General features: G+C 44.7%; 1 protein-coding gene across 9 annotated transcripts in view; it reads right to left on the bottom strand.

The window, feature by feature from the left end:
• PHF20 (PHD finger protein 20) overlaps positions 1 to 20,455 on the bottom strand; it is a 128,209-nt gene that overhangs the window by 5,950 nt on the left and 101,804 nt on the right. For all 9 annotated transcript variants that reach the window (XM_059892644.1, XM_010811483.4, XM_015474164.3 and 6 more), the window contains 4 exons: positions 12,072 to 12,171; positions 9,036 to 9,231; positions 3,088 to 3,487; positions 1,123 to 1,306 (listed from right to left, as the gene is read on the bottom strand). In XM_059892644.1, the coding sequence (XP_059748627.1) occupies positions 1,123 to 1,306; positions 3,088 to 3,487; positions 9,036 to 9,231; positions 12,072 to 12,171 (880 nt within the window). The remainder of the gene's footprint in view (positions 1 to 1,122; positions 1,307 to 3,087; positions 3,488 to 9,035; positions 9,232 to 12,071; positions 12,172 to 20,455) is intronic.

Below are 20,455 nucleotides of genomic sequence, written 5' to 3'. Positions count from 1 at the left end.
CGTCTTTCAGCTTTCTACTAGCAAGGTTTTCCATAGACCTGGCATCTGTTATAGTTCTAAGGAGCTCAAGGAAACCTTTCAGGAGTAAAGAGAGAGAGAAACACTCTAGCTTTCAGCAACACCCTCACAATGGACCCTGGACTGGCCTGCAATCCCCAGTTCAGCAGGTTTGCCTCTGGGGCAGGCCAGGAAGCGTGAGGGCACATTAGTCTTTGTCCTCCAACAGGGCCACCTCTTAGCAGCCTGCCTCAGTCACCCCTCCTGTAGCAAGAAACACAGCTCTCTCCAAGGCTCCACTTCAGTCCCTGGAGCTCCAGGAAGCCTTCCTGTTCTCGCTTCCCCTCTCGATAGCTGTCCTCCTCTAGCCTGACCTCACCCATACCCTGTGACCTTTGCTTATGTTAACACATGGGATTTTTCTTCTGAGTTATTTCATCCCCAATTATAGTAATAATAGCCTAGCTATCCTCAGAATCCGCAAACGAAACATTTATTTCTTAATCAGCCTTCTTTCTAAGGATGAAAAAATAATAATAATTAGGAAACAAGAGAACAAGAAAGAAAGAAGCCTGTCTTTAAAAACCAAACTGACAACACCCTGGGAATCAACATTTCAGTCCTCCACGCCCATCTGATAACTCAACATCAGGGGACATGTCTGGGGGCAACATAAATGACTCAGTCAAGTTCTAAAATATCTGCTGATAAAGAGGAGAAGGCTCCATTTTAGATTTTAGGAAAGGCTGTAAAGAAGGAGTTTTCAGATTAATCCTCAGACATGCTAAAGCTCAAAGCATCCAAGTATCAGCTCCCCACAGAACTCGGTCAGTAAAGACCTGCTCAGGACATACACCGCCCACAGCAGAGCCCAGCTGCTCCGCTACGCTCTTTCCTGGGCAGAAGGGACTGGGAGAGTGAGGCGGGACCCCTGGCAGCACACAGCCCTTAGAAGTGCCTGGTCGATACTGAAAGTCAAGCTTGGCCATCTTGAGGGGAGAATGGAGATGAGGGGACTAACAGAAGAGGCAAGAACACAGCTATCCCTGGAAAGCCAAATCAGAGGGTTCAGAAAGCAGCTCTTCCTACTGGTCCACAGAGCCTGCCAAGGACAGGGAGCCCTACCATCCAGCTCCTTCTCAATGGAGTCCATCCTGTGCGTGACTTCGTCCTGAAGGGATTCCACGTGTGTCAGCAGGTTAAACTGCCACTGGTGCTGGGAGCTCAGCAACCCCTCTCCACCTCTGTCCAGCAGCTTCCGGGCAGGGGCTTCCTCAGGTAGGACCTTTTTGGAGACATATTCCCTCACCTGGGGATGTAAGAGCATCAAAGTTACCGAATGGAGACAGCTCCCAGCCTCTTTTTCCAACCAGCCAGTGTTTGCAACCATCTGAGAACCCAGTTGCAGTTCGAGTAGTCCAAATCGCTACCTCCCTGCCCCCGTCCTCTCTCAGGCACGGGGCAGCAGCGGGCCTGCCATACCAATAATAACAATAACAATAATAACAACCGCCTCAGGGCCGCGCAGACCTCTGGCTCGGAGGCGCCCAAGCTGCTTCCCAATGAATGGCCCAATGCCTAAGGGCCGAAGCAGGCCTCAAAGAACCGCTTCCTGAAACCTGGGATCAGAGTAGAGCAGGGCAAGTGTGGACGAGTGTTAGTATGTGGGTGCTCGTATGTAGACAAACTAATTTTAAGTCCTAGTTCTACATCTTGCTGAACGCATGCACCTGGATGAGTTACTTCACTTCTCTGGGCCTCTATTCCCTCATGGGAAAGAAGTAGTAGTAAAACCTACTTTAAAAGTTCATGAGGCTCAAATAGGATAATGTGAATAAAACAGAGTGCTGGCTTGTGGTCAACCTGCCAGTCATGAAAAAGATTTTTAACTCTACCTGCCTTGTTTAGGCCCAGGACGTCTTGATTTTTTTCATCATGTTCCAGGTGCCTCTAGGCAACTGGCATAATTTGCATGACCACAAACCTTTTCTGGGGTTTGTGACTGCAACCCTTCATTCATTGATTGGAAATGAAATAGGTTCCAGTTAACATCTATGGAGGAGTGACTGTGTGCAGAGCCACGTGCTGAGAGCTTCTCACAGGTGTGCCGCACACTAAACTGAGAGGTCCCCATCACCAGCTTCACTTGGCAGGGGGTAAGGAGACACCTCTGAGGAGGTGAAGGGACCTGCTCAGAGTCACACAGCAAGTGGCAGAGCCTAGACTTGAAACTGGGTCTGCCTCCAAAGACTGTCCTCACCAGCCTTACCCAGCCCTGCTTAGACCCTGGCAAGGACACAGGCTGAACGAGGTATAATGCCCACTGCTGAGGGGCTTCTAATCTAGGCTACTCCCCCTCAGCGAGAGGCGGCGATGGACTTAGGGTGGTGGTATCACCCCACTCAGTGGAGTCTGTGACTGTAAGTATGACAAGGGTGGGGAAGCTCTCATCACCCAACCCCTTCACTGACAACTGAGGACGAGACGAATGAGACCAGGGAGCACTGGCAAGAGAACACACAGGGCCCCAGAAGAGAGCGGCGTGAGTAGCAAGAACCTGGGAGTATCTCTCGGGAAAACTGATTAAAGCAGCAAACATTTGGACAAAATGGACTGTCCTTGCGCCAGGGCTACAAAGTCAAAAGTAAAGTCGTCATAGAGTTGTACTGAAACACTTACGCCTGACAGAACACTTGACTCGCTCTCTGCTCTTGCTGAGGATTAGCACCCAGATGCAATGATAAACTGCACCGAAGGAAAAAAAAACCTCATTTTCCTAACTTGTTATCATTTGTCAAGTTCCAGTCAATTACCCTTTTCTTCTGGCTGCCTCCGCCCCCTCCACCCTCACCACCACTGACTCTGCCATTGTGCCGACATTTCCTAGAACCAATGATATCTGGGGTTTAAGTGGGCTCTTTTGACTTTGTACTCATTTTAAAAGACAAAAGAAAAAGAATATGATAAACAGATTTATATGCAATTTTAAAATAAACACAACTCTATCATAAACATCTTCCACTGAACATTTAGCCCTGGAAAGAGACGATACAAGATCTCAAACAAGAACAAGCACAAGCGAGCCAGTACCTTTGGGGAACTGGGTTTGGGGTCACTGTCCCCTCTGCTCCTGTCTTGGTCTAGAGGCCAGCCCAAGCGTGGAGACAGGGAATCATCACCGTTCTCGTGGCGGGGGTTGACAGCGTCGTCGAGGGCAGAGCGCCGGGTCTCCACCACTAGCTTCTGCTCCACAGCTGGGTAGTAGGTGCGGGGCTTCTGGTAGCAGTGCTCGCTGGTGATATAGGACTCCTCCACAGAGGTGGGCAGGGGCAGGGGCTTCTCCATCGCCCCGTTCAAAGTTCTATAGCTTGGGGCTTCCTCCCTACTCTTGGCTTCAGTGACACGGATGTGTTTGGAATGAGACCGCCCCTCCGCCAGATGCTGCTTCCAAGGCTGGCACCACAGCTGCAGGTCAGGATGCCCCCGGCTTCTGTTGGGAGGGAAAATACCGAAAGGGCTCTAACCCTTCTAACCCTACCCTAACCCTAAACCCTAACCCTAAGGGCTCTAACCCTTCTAACCCTAACCCCTGGGATCACCGCAGGGGCTTCCTACACTAGGGGGAAGACCTCCCACCTGGGCCAAGGGAGTAAGCCACCAAGAGGGACTGTAGATTCACAGCCTCTGAGGAGACACTTCCAGGCAAGCTCCTGCTGTATCACTCACAGTGAGCAGGACTGGACTGGGAGTCAGAGGACCTGGCTGCATTTGAGCTCAGCCACTGATCATAGTGCAGCTGACCGAGTCGCTCTGCCAGCCTCATTCCCATTTCCTCCTCTGCAGAACTGGCTAACCCTCTGTCTGCCAGCAACCACTGAGTTTAAGTGAATTAATCTGAACCGAAGTCCAGTATTTTGTTGGCAGTAAAGAGCTCTTCAAATGTGACTTACTAAAAATAAACATAACTTAGGACTAAACAGCCATAATAACGCTGCCATGCCATGCCACTCAATTACACAAACCCAATGAATGCTTCCCTGGTGGCTCAGACAGTGAAGAATCTGCCTGCAATGAGGGAGACCTGGTTTTGAGTTCTAGGTCAGGAAGATCCCCTGGAAAAGGAAATGGCAACCCACTCCAGTATTCTTGCCTAGAGCATTCCATGGACAGAGGAGCCTGGTGGGCTATAGTCCATGCAGTCGCAAAGAACTGGACACAACTGAGCAACTAACACTTTCAGTGATGACCCAGGAGGGAGTTGGTAACCAAAAGTCACCAAGGCATAAGCCATTAGTAACAAGGTGTTTTGTTTTTAATACTGTTTAAGATTTATCTGTTGATCTGGCTGTGTCAGGTCTCAGTTGTGGCACTCGGGATCTCTAGTAGCAGCATACTAACTCTTTAGTCGTGGTGCGCAGGCTCAGTAGCTGCGGAGCATGGGCTTAGCTGCCCTGTGGCATGTGGGATCAGGGATCCAACCCAAATCCCCTGCATTGCAAAGTGGGTTCTTAACCACTGGACCACCAGAGAAGCCCCCTTAAAAAGAAAACAATTATTTGGCTGTGCCAGGTTTTAATTGCAGCATGCGGGACATTTAGTTGTGGCACACGAACTCTTGGTCCCGGCCTGTGGGACCTGGTTCCCTGACCAGGACTCAGGCCCAGGCCCCCTGCACAGGGACCACCAGGGGAGTCTCAATCCCAAGGCTTTTAAACACTCTTCAAAAGTCTCCTGTTCTCCCCATTCCAAAGAGGACAATTTGTTATTAAAGAAGGACTCTGCTCCCTTTCTGGCCAGAAGACACCTCTGAGAATCTCTGCCTACATGTATATGTGTACATAAAACTGTGTATGACTATAACCATTCACTGTCTGAGATTTGACACAAGAGGTCTTTTAATTTACTGACTCATAACCACTTGTATAGAAGGAAAAATAGAACAAAAAATACCAGACTGCACCATTCTAAGAGGAGGTGTTTTGTGAAATTATAATATGTTTTGTACATGTGATAAAAAATGTACTTCTTACTGTGGGATGTATGTTTTTTGAAGTTTAAAAGCCACTACTCTAGATAAACTTCACCATTTAACATTCTGTTCACCACCCAGAACTTCCATTATAACCTTTGATCATTAAATGAAATGAAGGAAGAAAGGGAAAAAGGATAGAGAAGAAAAACCGGGCTCCCCAAGTCAGGCAGCAAGTGAGAAGACAGCCAGGAGCTACTCGTGTTTGGTTCACAGACGTGCAGAGACGTGTGGGGACCCTGCCGACTGTCACCATGACTGCTGATTGTCACAAACGGACTGCTGGCACTCGGTTCATTAAATTCATGAATCCTAAATATCTTGTAATGCTTGGTACAATTCCACATATATAAAGAATTACACCATGATATAACTATATACATTATCTTCACCAGTCTGAACTGAGAATCACTGAAACCACATCAGCAGGAACTCACCAGCAACTCCCACATAGAGGTCCCCCCACCACCAACAACACACATACACACACGCCTTCCTGAAGGCTTCCTATAGAAATGGAATGCGTCATAACTATGACAGCATGGAATGAGCTTACAGAACCTAAAATTCTGCTCATGAGGGGCTATAACTACGCTCACTCAGCTCTCCCACTCCAGCAATCCCCAGTACCACTCCCATCCACTGAAGGAGGAGAGGAGACCACCAGCATCAAGGCAGCCTGGGTCCCTGGCCACCTCCAATAGGGTATTGCGTCTGTACCAGGACCCCAGGACCCCAGACATGCCTCTGAAACCATAACTGCAACAGAGGAAACAGGAGTCATTGTTAACTTTCAGGTCTACTGTAGTCTGAAATCTGTTCACCTGGAGGGCATAAGCCACAGTATGAACCTGTTCCTGCATGAAAATCACAAAAATCTTTGCCTCCTCCCCCCTACTATTCTCACCCTCCCAGCTAAGATCTGAAGCCGCAGCTACTGATAACCCTGGCCTTTCTCAGTAAGCCCTGTCGATCATGAAGAAGGTATGCACATTCATGCCTGTTACTTTTTAAATGACAACAGACGCTCTGAAGTTACACCCAGTTTTACTGTTTGCCTCTGAAAATGAATCCACTAGGTTGCTTAGGAACAAAATTTCTGAGAATGAAGACTTCGAGCCTGTGATAGCAGAGACCATCCAGGTGTGCAGAGACAGGAACCACCTGCCCATCTCCCATGATCTCTTCCACCTATAATGACTAACAAGATCTCCTGATGCTCTCTCCTGAACTGCTTGGAGAAGTCAGGTTTTAATTCCAGTACAAAGTCACTGCTACAAAGATGAAGGATCTCAACGGGAATTCAGAAGGAACAAGGTTCTGGAATATGGGACCCAGCTGGAGCGCTTATATTTCCCTGAGCAGAAAGAAAAGCATCTAATTGAACCCTCAAATGAAAAGCGCCGCAACATGTACAATCAGGATCTGAGGTTTCTGTGCACCTTCCATCTGTGTCAGTCAATTTCTGGCTTCTCATTAAAAAGAAATTCATCTGGCTTACATGTCTTACAAGTCTTCTGATTTTATTAAATGTAAGGGAACACCCAGTCTATAACATCCTAAACAAGGGCTGTCACAGTAATGGCTAACTTTCCCAGTAACTATCCTTTCCTTCTCTTACCCACCTCCAACCTCACTCCTGGGTCTGCGCAGGGAAGACAGCCACTTGGCTGACCTCTTGCATTTAGGTGTGTCCATGAAACCACCTGTTCCCCCTCCAGGGAGTTAGAGCAGAACTGAGGTACAGGTGAGACTGCTTGGATGAGACAGGTGAGATTAAACCCAATGGGATGTCAGAGTAATAAGACAGAAGGAACCCAAGTCCCCAAGTCCACAGCTAGAATCACGGCAAAAGGCCACCTACCTGGCCTGGACTCCTGCCTACCTCTGCTTTATGTGAGAAAGAAAATTCCATTTTGTTTTAGCCTTTATTTTTTTGGTGTTTCTTATAGCAGCTTGGCTTTTACCCAAATCAACACAGACCCTTGCTGAATGTGCTCTGCTCAACCACTTCTTGCCACACTAGTGCTGGAAGCCGAGTCTCCGTGCACCAGAATGCAGGAGAAGGCAGACCCGCATTCTGTCATCTCCAGGCTCTGACATTCTACTTCACCTAACACAGGAGGGCTCCAGGACTAATGAGCACCAAGGAAACCTTGTCGGGGACTGGCCCATGGGCTCTAACGCATGTGTGGTACTGGAGTTTGATGACTTCATTAAAACGGTGCTCTATAGGCAAGCTCATGGGAGAACTTAAGGATTCTATCCCTGACATACCCTGTGCTACCACCAAAGGAAAATTCACAGACCCACTGAGAAGAGGCAGTTAGAGATAAGGACAAGGACCTAACGGGAGCTGGGACCTGAATTGTAGCCCTGGAAACCAAGGAGGGGGCTGTCCCACTCAAGGCCCAACTGCCCTATTTGGCAAAGTGGGAGCAGATTATAGAAGCCAATAGACCCCAATATGAGTTACATTTCTTTCTCAGAGCTTACGTGAACTTGGGTCATCTGACACGTACAATCTAACCACAGAAGGAAATTCACACTCAATTTCACTCCAAATTCTAGCCATTAAAAACCAGAAGTCCAGCTCCAAAGGGCATAAAACTTCTTCGTCTGAGCAAACTATCAAGAGACGTATTTACTGAGCAACCATTATGCTAGAGAGCAGGCCTACCAACAATGTCTATTCCAGCAGCTTTCAATTTTACTTTGTTTACCAATCAAGAATGTTTAGGATGGGAGTTCCCCAGTAGCCTAATGGTTAGAATTCTGGGCTTTCACTGTTGGGGCCCAGGTTCATTCAATCCCTGGTCAGGGAATAGAGATCCCACAGCTGCATAGCAAGGCCAGAAAAAAAGAGAAAAGAATGTTTAGGATGAATGGATAAACAAAATATGGTATTACAAATAATGGAATATTATTTAGCCTTAAAAAGGAAGGAAATTCTGATGTAGGCTACAATATAGACAAGCCTTAAGGCTGTTATGCTAAGTGAAATAAGCCAGTCACAAAAGGACAATTCCTGTTGAATCCCATTTATATGAGGTTCCCAGAGACAGTCAAATTCATAAAGACATAAAGTAGAGGGGTGATTGTCAGGGGCTGGGGGAGGGGAAGTGGAGAGCGTTGTTTATTGGGTACAGAGTCTGCTTTGCGTGACACAAAGAATTCTGGAGACTGGCTGCAACAGAGTGAATGTACTTAACACTGCTGAACTGTACACTTAAAAATGGTTAAGATGGCAAACTTCATATTATGTATGTGTGTGTGTGTGTGCTCAGTTGTGCCCAATTCTTTGCAACCCCATGGACTATATATAGCCCATCAGGCTTCTTTGTCCATGGAATTTTCCAGGCAAAAATACTGAGGTAGGTTTCCATTTCTTTCTTCAGGGGATGTTCCCAACCTAGAGACTGAACCCACTTCTCTTGGATCTCCTGCACTGGCAGGCAGATTATTTACCACTTCACCACTGGAAAGCCCCTATATTATGTATATCTTACCACAATTTTTTAAAAACTCAGCATGATACAACAAAACAAAAAACCAACTAAACTATAAATACACACTGCATATCTTGATTTAGTAGTGTTTGCAAGCGTATATACACATGTCAAAACTCAACGAACAAATGTTCTGTGATGACCTAGAGAGATGGGGTGGGAGGGAGGTTCAAGAGGAAGAGGACATATGTATACTTATGCTGATTAACGTTGTTATGTGGCAGAAACCAACCAAGCATTGCAAAGCAATTATCCTCTGATTAAAAACAAATTTTTAAAAGATGAATATTTAAAATGGGTGAGCTTAATTATATGTAAATTGTACCTCAATAGAGTTACATTAAAAAAAATGTTTATCATGTCACTGAGAATTTTTAATACAGGTCTCAAACTCAGTCTTCTCATCACCGGTTTTGTGGCTTTCTGGTTTCTCACATTTACCCTGCCCTCTGCCTGTGCCAAATCAGACTCAGCCCCAGAGCGGCAGGCGCCACACTTACTGCAAGATGCTCATCTTGAGCTGCAGGCCGTGCAGAACCTCGATCACTCTCTGCACGTCGCCGAGAAGCTGGTGGGTGGCCACGATCTTCTTGGCGTTCTGGTGGGAATAGTTCTCTTCTAAAAATGCCAGGCCGTGCATGTGTCCCCTGCTCAACCACTCCTTGTCATACCAGTATTTGAAGCCAGGCCTCTGACCTACAGCAGTGACAATGAGAGAGTTAATCCTTGGTCTGAAGGAAACCCAGACCGTTTCATCGTCACACAGTTATCACACAAACTACCGCTGTGTGCATATGTTCATTCATTCATCCAGTATACATTTACCTGGTACCTACTAGTCGCTGGGCTCTCTACAAGGTGCTGGGGATAAGGTAGTGAGAAAGGTTTATTCATGTCCTGATCTCTGCAACTGGCCAGAGGCAGAGTGGGAATTTCTCATTCCCTCTCCCACTTAAAACCTTCAATGACTTCCTACTGTGAACAAAAGAAAACCCAAAGCCCTCACTCTGGTCTGATGAGGCCTGCAGGACCTGGCTCCTCCCTCCCCTCCTTGCCTTACCCTTCTGGAACACATCAAGCTCCTTCTGGTTTTAGGATCTCTGCTCCAGCACCCAACCCCCACATGTCCGGAGCACTATTCCCCAAGACCTTTGCAGAACTGGCTCCCCAGTGCCTCCTCAGACAGGCCCTTTGTTACCTCCCAAAGTAAGGCAGCCTCTTTGGTGCCTCCCAGTCATTTCCTATCTCAGGGCTTTTGCCCCATCAAAGCATTCATCCCTAGCTAATATGTTTTTGTTTATATGACTTATTTTGACATCCGTTTCTGGCCCCAACCCCACTAAGAGCCAGAATAGGAACTGTTTTGTTCACAGTTATATCCCCAGAGTCTAGCAAAAGCCATCTTGAATGAAGTTATCACCTGGAAAGACACCCCAAACCCCCTCCAACTGTCACCTACCACCTAACTGAACGAACACCCTGCTCCCTTCTCTGGATGTCCGTTTCCCACCTGTTAACAACAACAGATGAACTGAACAGCCTCAGTGGTCCTGTTCATTACAGGGATCCTTGGACTGAAAACACAACCACATATGACTTGTCAATGTCTCCTATTGCAAAAGCCTAGGGAACAGCTTCCAATCAGACTGCTATTCACCTCTCAATAGCTATTAAAAACCCTCAAATAATCAATCCTTTTCAAGGTCCTTGGACTCTTTTGGCTTTACTAAGACACATGGTGGGGATGCACCTCCACTCTGTTAAGTAACCTTTAAAGAAGAGCTCTGTTAGGTTAAATTTCTGGCCCAAGACACTGCAGAATCAAACACAGACAGTAAATGTGACAGTCACTGAGTGCTCAATTCGAGGAATCTACTCCCAGTCTTGGCAATTTAGTTATCAAAGTCCAGAAAGTGCCTAGGGATTGATGAAAATGGTGTATATGATTTCTTAAAAGGAAAAAGTGGAAGAAAGAGTGAGAGACAAAGTAGACAGAAGAGATTTTTTAAACAATGCCCCAAAGGAGCCCTGGGGACTATGGGTGGAGCCTCAGAGGCGGCTGTCAGAGGTGGCCTGAGCAGCAGGATTCAGAGCAGCATTACCGGTTTGACAAGACAAAGGTCAGAGACACCAGTTCTCATCTTCTATCTGTCACTAACTGAGTGATCTTATGCCAGTCATGCCCCTTCTGGACCTGATGCTTGCCTGTTAAATGTCAAGGCTAAACTAAGTGGTCTCTGAGATCCTACCCGTCAGTTATAGTCTATGACTCATGGACTACTCTTCTGGCCATATTCTTTCCTTGGGGTAAAGGGAAAAATAGAGACAGATTGCTCTCTGCCTATAGACTAATCTAGCACAAGAAGACACAGTGTCACAATAGACCTTATCAGGCCCCAGGGGGCCCTACTTGCTGGAAAATGAACTATGGTAGCCCTTCCTATATAACCAGCGAAATCAAGAGTTAGTCCCCCAAGTCAGTTCTAATTCCAATTTGCTTCATGGGATTAGGAAAGTCATTTGTATCCCCGGGCATCACTTTCTTCCTCATAAGCAAAAATATAGGACTAGGAGCTCCTACCAGTGCCATCTCATTGTTACTAAAAGGAGTAACAGAAGCAGAGGCTTTCAAGCATTGTCTAGCTGTAAGGGGATCATGGGACTAGACCCAAGGGGAGAGACCTCACAGCTGATAAATGGAGACAATGTCCCCATCCCACTGACAGCAAGACAAGAACTCACAGATTTATAATCCATTCCTGAGATTTTTGGAAAGGGGCACTCGAGAGCCACAGGCCAGCCCTGCGGTCATGGAACAATGAAACAAACTGATCCTAAGGAAAGAACTCACTCCTCTGGGTGACAGGCTCTTTGCAAACACCTTTCCTGTCCCCCTTAAGGGCACATCTCCCTTCCAGGTGGCAAGGATGCAGTGGAAGGCAGATGCCACCAGAGGGAGCAGAGGCTGGTTGCCAACCCTCCAATAGCCCTGAGCAGTCAAGGTCAGGGCCCACATCCTCATGAACTCTCAAGAAAAGGAAAAGGTGTTTGCTCTGGCAGCACATATGCTAAAACTGGAACGACAGAGAAAAGATGAGCGTGGCCCAGCACACGCAGGGACGACGTGCAAGCCTGTACAGCATCCCACAGTTCACAAGGAGTGTCAGTGCACCAGACGAGAAAGTTATGGAGATCTGTGCGTACAGTTTATAAACAATCACTGCACCAGACACTTACAAATCTGTTAACAGTGTTGAGCTCATGTTATATGATTTTTTAACGACACACACACACACACAAAGATTCTAGTTCAAGGCCAGCTCTTCTGCTAAGTGAACCTCTCCACGCACTCTTTCTTACTGCCAAGTTCAGGACAGCTGGCCACCAGGTGGCTAGCAACAAGAGTGAGGAGGCCGAGTCTAGCCAACGCTGAAGAAATGAGTCTCAAGACCCCAGACCTTCAGGCTGCTGCACCGCCCACTGTGCTAAGGAAAAGGCTACATACTGTTAAGATCCCTGACTCCAGAAATCGCTACCTGGAGGGTCTCGGCAAACATAACAGGTGTATTTCTCAGGCACATTTTCTTCCAGTAATCCCATGCAGACCCCATGCTGCCAGCACTGGCACTCTTCACACTGTTAGAATTAAAGAAGCAATAAAAAAATTAAACTCAGAAGGAATCCTCCATCCAAAAATAAGACCCACCTGTGGGGGAGGGGCATGGGAGGTGGGAGGGAGGCAGGGCACTCCCCATGGACTCACGGGGAGCTGAGCTGCAGCCACTTGCAGAGCTGCGCTGGCCAATGCAGTAGCCACCCTGTGCTTTCAACGTTTAGATTAACGAACGAAGTTAAAAATTCAGTTCCTTTTCCCACCAGCCAAATATTAAGTGCTCAACAGTCGTAAGAGGTTAGAGGCTACTGTACTGGATGGCACAGATAAAGAGAATTTAGATTACACAGTATCTGATCTCAGAAAAATGACTACTTTCCCTCCCATATCTAGAGGCTTTTACTTTTCTGATCACTTTATAAAGACAGAGGAAAAATAGTTTAAGCCCTCAGAGGAAGGTCTGAAAGACAAAAACCTGAGTTTGAATTCTGGCTCAGACATTCATTAGCTGTGTGACCTTGCAGATCAGGTCACTTCTCCACCCTGGGCTTCAGTTTCCCCATTTGTAAAACAGGATACTATTCCTACTGACCATGTGGGGCTGTCAGTGAGGAATCAATGGGTCATGTGTCATACAGTGGAGCCCAGCACTCAGCTTTTATGTATAAAGAGCCTATTCGTACTACAAAAGGGCAGGCTAATTCACTGTGATGCCTCCTGAAGTAACCATGTGCTATGCATGTGCTAAGTCACTTCAGTCACGTCTGACTGTGCGACCCTATGGACTGTAGCCTGCCAGGCTCCTCTGTCTATGGAATTCTCCAGGCAAGAATTCTAGAGTGGGTTGTCATGCCCTCCTCCAGGGGATCTTCCCAACATAGGATCAAACCTGGGTCTCCTGTATTACAGGCACATTCTTTACCACTGAGCCAGCAGTGAAGCCCAATCACGTGCTGCTGCTGCTACATCACTTCAGTCGTGTCCGACTCTGTGCAACCCCACAGATGGCAGCCCAGCAGGCTCCTCTGTCCCTGGCCTAGCACTCTGCATTTCTTCTCTCTAAACCTTACCAAAGGTCACACAGCTGAGAAGAGGCAACAGTGGATCAACACTGTTGGATCCACTGTTGATCAAACACAAGCCCAGCTAACTGCATGACTGTTCTTTTAACCCAGGGGTCCCCAACCTCTGGAGTCAAATGCCTGATTATCTGAGGTGGGGCTGATGTAATACTAATAGAAATGAAGTGCACAGTCAATGTAATGCACTTGAATCATCATAAAACCATTCCCCACCCCAGGTCCAGGGAAAAACTGTCTTCCACAAAACCTGTCCCTGGTGCCAAAAAGGTTGGGGACCGCTGTTTTAACCCCTAGGCTCCACTGCCTTCCCTGGGGAAGGAGGAAAGGGAGAAGGGGCAGGAGGCAGAGAGCAAAAAGAAAGGAGCAGAGGGTGAGGGCAGCACTGCGAGAGCAGTGGCTGGCCTGAGGAGAGGAAGCCCGAGAACTCAGGTCCAGGGGAGAAATGGAGTGGAAAAGGACGCCAAGGGAGACACCAGGATACTTCCAGCAGTTCCAGACCAGGCCCTAAACCGTTGGACAGCTCTGGAAAGGGGATAGTGAGCTTCTGACATGGTTTGAGAGTGGACCACCGGCCTGGCCACAAGGGAAAAAAGCTGAAGCTCACAGTCTACAGCCACCTGGAATCAGATAGGCCTCAGCATCAAAGGGCTTTTATGGGCTGATCATATCAGAATCAATAGGGGCAGAGCTGAAAGAGAGACTTCAGATGTAATCTAGATTCTTCCATTTCCAAAAAGGAAACTAAGGCTCAGAGGGAAAGAAAAGGGTGTGAGACAACAAAGGCAGCTGGTAGCAGAAAACAGACGAATAATTAAGAATGAAAGTCTCTCTCACCAATGACTTCGTGTTTTAAGAACTAGGAGACACCAAAATTGAATCAAATACAGCTAAGCTGAAATTTTAAAAATAATTTTCTCACGTGGGTCGGGCTAATATACATTGTTCATTTTTAAAAAGTTTAAATTGGGGACTTAATCTGGCAGTCCAGTGGTTAAGACTCTGCACACCCAATGCAGAGGGCACAAGGTTTGATCCCTGGTCAGGAAAGACCCCACATGCCATGCAGTGCAGCCACAAAATTAAACTAATTAAAAAGCTTTTCAATATTTGTGGGGCAGGGGTTAGGGGGGAGCACCTACGTTGTGAGGCTTGCAAGATAGTGGTCCCAGACCAAGGACCGAACCCAGGGCCCCACCCTCAGTCACTGAGAGCACCGAGTCCTAACTCCTGGCCCACTAGGGCATTCCCCAAAAGTTTAAATTTAGAAACAAGCAGAAACAGTAACAGAAAAGATAAACTATCTAAGAATAAATCTAAGACTAAGAATAAAAGCATGCAAGATCTAAATAAAGAAAATTTTTGATTATTTGAAGGACACAGAGACTTAAGTCAATGAATAAGCTGCAGTTTATTTCTTAATAGCAAGAGTCATTATCAAAAGGATGATAGTTTTCCTTGGATTATATATAAAAATAATGTAGTGCCAATAAAACAATAACTAATAGCTTTGGAACAGAAGCTGATTCTAATAGCCAGGAAATTCATTACAAAAACAAAAGGGGGTACTAGCCCTACCAGATATGTTCAACATATTAAAAAGGTATAATAATTAAAATAGAATTGTACAAGCAAATATAGAGAGCAGAAAGAAGACAGAATCCAGAATGAGAAACAACCACATCCAGAAACGCAGTAAATAAAGGTGGCTCTGTAATACGGGGCTGGTGCTGGAACAACTGGGTAGCAAGAGCCCTCATCCTGTATCAGGATAAATTCCAGGCAAATCAAATATTTACATAGTTTTTAAAAAATAAATGAAACTGCAAAACTACCAGAAGAAACCAGGAGAAATTCATTTATTGAGTTTTCTGTAGACTTTTATGAACTTCCAATGAGGAATCAACTCCTATTCAAATCTCAAAAGCCATTAAAGAAGTTTGATATATTTGACCTCATAAAAACAAAGCAACTATAAGACAAGTCAAAAGACAGATGACCAAACAGATACAAATATTTGTAACCGTTCTCACAGCTGATACAAAAACATATCAACAAAAAGCCTATACAAACCAGCAGGAAAATGACCAACCATCCAACAAATAAATGGATAAAGAACATGAACAGACAGCGCAAAGGAAAAAAACAAATCTTAAGTAAAAAGATGTTCAAATTAACCATTAGAAGAATAACAGAAAATTGTATTAATGTAAATTAATGTGAAGTCAAATCAGCCTAATAATAAGTATACACATTAGTATTTTTAGATTTTGAGATTATATGTAAGTATCAACTAATTCTTCATACCTTTATGTACTCCCTGAAATTTTTAAACATTTACTGCTTTCATCATAGAAGTGTTATTCTCATGAAAAGCTGTTTATAGATTATAATTTTCATTTATATATGCATTTGTATGTGTGTATTTAAAAATAACAGTGGTTATTTCTGGGTGAAAATAATCTGGGTCATCCTTGTTTTCTTCTTTGTAGCTCATGGAAAGCACAGAAAAATCACAATCATAATTCTTTTTAAGTTTATTAAAATTACAAAATAGCTATACTAGCAGATTGTTTTTATCTGAAGAGCAAAGATAAAAACAGTTTGATAATACTCTGTAGTGACAAGGGCACTGGTAAGGCTGTTCTTGGTACGTCAGTGAGTGAAAAGCCGCTCAGTCGTGTCCAACTCTTTGCAATCCTGTGGACTACACAGTCCATGGAATGCTCCAGGCCAGAATACTGGATTGGGCAACTGTTCACTTTTCCAGAGCGTCTTCCCAACCCAGGGATCGAACCCAGGTCTCCCACATTGCAGGTGGATTCTTTACCAGATGAGCCACCAGGGAAACCCAGGAATGCTGAAGTGGGTAGCCTATCCCTTCTCCAGTGGACCTTCTTCACCCAGGAATCAAACCGGGGTCTCCTGCATTGCAGGGGGATTCTTTACCAGCTGAGCTACCAGGGAAGCCCTGGTACACCAGGGAGGGTTTCTAAAGTGTTGTTATGACAAATAATATATAACAGTATTTCTCAAAATAACAAAGGCCCACAAACTTTTGCCCAGAAACTCTAAACCTCAGTTTTACTCTTATTCTGGTGTTCTTGTTCCTGCTCAAACTGAGTCTTTTGTCTTGTACTGAAGATTTGGTTAGGTAGGCTCAAGGGGGAATAAAGGTGAGTTTCTAACAATTTTTTGAGGTCTTGTGAGATAAACAAGTCCATAAAAAAAAAACCCTCAGTCTCACAGGTATACTTACACAAAATCATTCATTATACTGCTATTAAGACTAGGAACAATCCAAATGTCAATCAATAAGGGAAAGGTTAAATAAATGATGAGTCGTTCATTGTTCAGCTATAAAAAAGACTGGGGAACCTTTCTGAGATCTGAAAATGGAAAGGTCTTCAACTTACATATTATTAAATGAAAAAAGATATTGAAAATACTATGTATTAAAATAACACGCGTTTAAATTTTTAAAAAGATGATCGCACAGCAAAGTAAATGATGTACTCAATGCCAGTTCACTTAATGCCACGTAAATTTAAAAATGGTTAGTCTAGTAAATTTAGCGATGTGGATAAACCAAGAGTCTGTGATACAGAGTCAGAGAGAGAAAAACAAATATCATATATGTGGTGTTGGAGAAGACTTTTGAGAGTCCCTAGGACTGCAAGGAAATCCAACCAGTCCATCCTAAAGGAGATCAGTCCTGAGTGTTCATTGGAAGGACTGATGTTGAAGCTGAAACTCCAATACTTCGGCCACCTGATGCGAAGAGCTGACTCATTCAAAAAGATCCTGATGCTGGGAAAGATTGAAAGTGGGAGGAGAAGGGGACAATGGAGGATGAGATGGTTGGATGTCATCACCAACTCAATGGACATGAGTTTGGATAAACTCTAGGAGTTGGTGATGGACAGGGAGGCCTGGCATGCTGCAGTCCACGGGGTCGCAGAGTCAGAGACGACTGAGTGACTAAACTGAACTGAACTGAATGTATACATACGGAATCTAGAAAAATGGTCCTGATGAACCTATTTGCAAGGCAGGAACACAGACGCAGATGTACAGAACAACGTGCGGACACAGGGAGGAGAGGGTGGGATGAACTGGATATACTGCCATACCATGTGTAAAATACCACGTGTAAAACAGATAGCTAGTGGGAAGTGGCTATGTAGCACAGGAGCTCAGCTCAGTGCTGTGATGACCTAGAAGGGTGGGAAGAGGGTGGATGGGATGGAGGCTCAAGAGGGAGGGGATATATGTATACATATAGCTGATTCACGTCACTGTACAACAGAAACTAATATTATAAAGCAATTATACTCCAATTAAAAAAGTTTAAAAAGACAGAAAACTTTATGTTATGTATATGTCCATGCTAAATTGCTTCAGTCATGTCCAACTCTTTTTGACCCTAATGACCATAGCTCACCAGGCTCCTCTGTCCATGGGATTCCCCAGGCAAGAATACTGGAGTGGGTTGCCACGTCCTCCTCCAGGGGATCTTCCCAACCCAGGGATCAAACCCCCGTCTCTCAGGTATCCTGCACTGGTATGCAGGTTCTTTATCACTAGCGCCACCTTGGATGTCCTATATTATATATATTTTATCACAAAAAGAAAGGGAAAATATGGAGAGAATACATGTATTACTGCTTATTTTGCCACTGAATGTTTCTGGAGTGATGCACAAGAACACGACGAAGACTGCCTCCAGGGAAAGCAAACAAGTTTTTATATGGGCTTCTTATTAAGGATGCTATACAATTTTCACCGGGGTTTGGCACCTAATGTTATATATTTGTTGCTCTAGGGCAAAGGTCAACAGACTATAGCCCACAGGCCAAATTCAGCTTAAGTCCTATTTTGGTAAATTAAGTATTCTACGAACATAACCATACTCATTCATTTTTTGGTACTACTTCTGGCTGCTTGGGGCAGAGCTGCGTAGTTGTGACAGAAACCAAGTGACCAAAGCCTAAAATATTTATTATCTGGTCCTTTAAGAAAAAGTTTGCCAAACCTGCCCTAGAGCAATTAAAATAATTCAAATATTAAATGAGTTTCTTGATGTTCATTTTTTATGTGGTACCCAGATTTCTCAAACATTCATGATTATTTAATAGGATTTTAACCTTCCAGTGATTTAAATTAGCACTGGTAAATAAAATCAAATAATAACATACGTGAGCAATACTGATACCAAATAATGAACAAAGAAAACCATTTTCTCTAAAGGAATCTTCTACAGAACAAATTCTAAATGTATTCCATGACTGTGCAAATTATCAACGTAAGTTAAAATTTTAAGGAAAAAAATGACTTGAACTTTCCTAGACAATGAATACATTTAAAACTAGAGGAATACATTTTAAAGGTTTGAACTGTTCTTGTTCCTGCTGCTGCTGCTGCTGTTTAGTCACTAAGTTGTGTCTGACTCTTTGCTACCCCGTGGACTGCAGCCCGCCAGGCTCCTTGTCCATGGGATTTTCCAGACAAGAATACTGGAGTGGGTTGCCATTTCCTTCTCCAGGGCATCTTTCCAACCCAGTGATTGAACCCATATCCTCTGCTTGGCAGGCAGATTCTTGATCACTGAGCCACCTGGGAAGTCCCATTTGTTCCTATTAGCTTCCTTTAAATTTATGCCTTTTGCTGAAATTACTGAGTAGAAAAGGTACACTGCTCATGATGACAGATAAAGTCAGGAACTGTCCCTTTATAACACAAAGCCAGCTGGCAGCAAGTGAACACCAAGTATTCTACAGCAAAACCCACGGTGTTCTTAAGTGAGCTCATCACCACCACGATGCCAGAAAGCAAGCCACAGTGCTGAGCTGAGCTGGGGGGAAGCTGAGCTGGAAGTGGAGCCTAGGAAGCACAAAATGGACTCAGCCATGTAAAAGCTGGTATGGCCTCAATTTTCCAAACTTAGTTTCATAGCACAAAAATGGTACTTTAAGCTCTATCCCCCAAATACCCCATGATCCTTGCCACTTACAGAAAAGTCAATGGAGAAAGTACCATGGTGGATCAGAACTGCATCTCCTACACTGATGTGCTGGAAGAGCCTTGCCAGGAGAGGCCTTCATTACTCAACCACTAATGATTTCTGTGGACATATGAGGACCAAATCAGGCTTCCAATGCCCAGAACTGAGCACATGCCCAGAGAGACAGGATAAAAACTAACAATCTTCAACATACTTTTAAAACCAAATTTAAAAAAAAAATCTACTTAAAAAAGGGGAGGGCGGTATGTTTCATGTTATATAAGTTTTTTAATTATATTCCACTGAGCTTCAGAGATTCTACACACAGGTTTTATTAAAATGGTACTATTTCAAAAGAAAAAATAAAGCAAAAAATGCACACTCCAAGCTTAATGTTAAGACAACATATGCTAAGAGCCCATAACAGTACACCTAATTCTGTACTGTTAGGCTAACTAAGTATTATGCTGTCCTTTAAACAAAGCTTTTCTTCCTGTCTCCGATTAATTAAAGTGACTACATAGCCTGCTATTTAGGAAAAGTCACCCACGCAATGGCCATGTTCATTAGGCCTGTCTCACAAAAAGAAGAAAACAACAGAGACACTGAAATGCTCTAAGTCAGCAACCAGCACACCACCCTGAATGCATATTAGACCTCACCGAAAGTGGCCGTTTCTGAACTTCCAAGTAAAAATTATTCATTCTGAGCTTTCAAAACTACTGCTTTTACCTGTTATACATTTTGGGGTTCTGTGAAAGAGTCTACATGGGCAAGGGGTTCTGATGCTGAAAAAGTCTGGAAACAACTGACCTAATGCATGGTTGTGGTTTAGTCGCCAAGTTATGTCCAACTTCTTGTGACCCATGACTGTAGCCCACCAGGCTCCTTTGTCCATGGGATATTCCAGGCAAGAATACTGGAGTGGGTTGCCATTTCCTTCTCCAGGGGATCTTCCTGACCCAGGGAGCAAACCGGGTCTCTTGTATTACAGCAGATTCTTTACTGACTGAGCCACCAGGGAAGCCTGACCTAATGCACACTACAGATCATAAATATCAGGAGCTACTGGAGACCATTCACGTACCTTAATTCCCAGAGGCTGCCATGAAGGCTATTCAAAGAGAAAGAAACTCCTAAAATAATTCTAACCCATGTATACATGACTTATGTAAAAAACTCAGGTTCCCTGAATACCCAGGGTATTTATGACAGTCCAGGGAG

The sequence above is a fragment of the Bos taurus genome, chromosome 13 (assembly GCF_002263795.3).
Source record: "Bos taurus isolate L1 Dominette 01449 registration number 42190680 breed Hereford chromosome 13, ARS-UCD2.0, whole genome shotgun sequence".
Lineage (NCBI taxonomy): Eukaryota > Metazoa > Chordata > Mammalia > Artiodactyla > Bovidae > Bos > Bos taurus.
The sequence above is the reverse complement of the archived record's forward strand: the minus strand, read 5'-3'. Positions and strand labels throughout refer to the sequence as shown.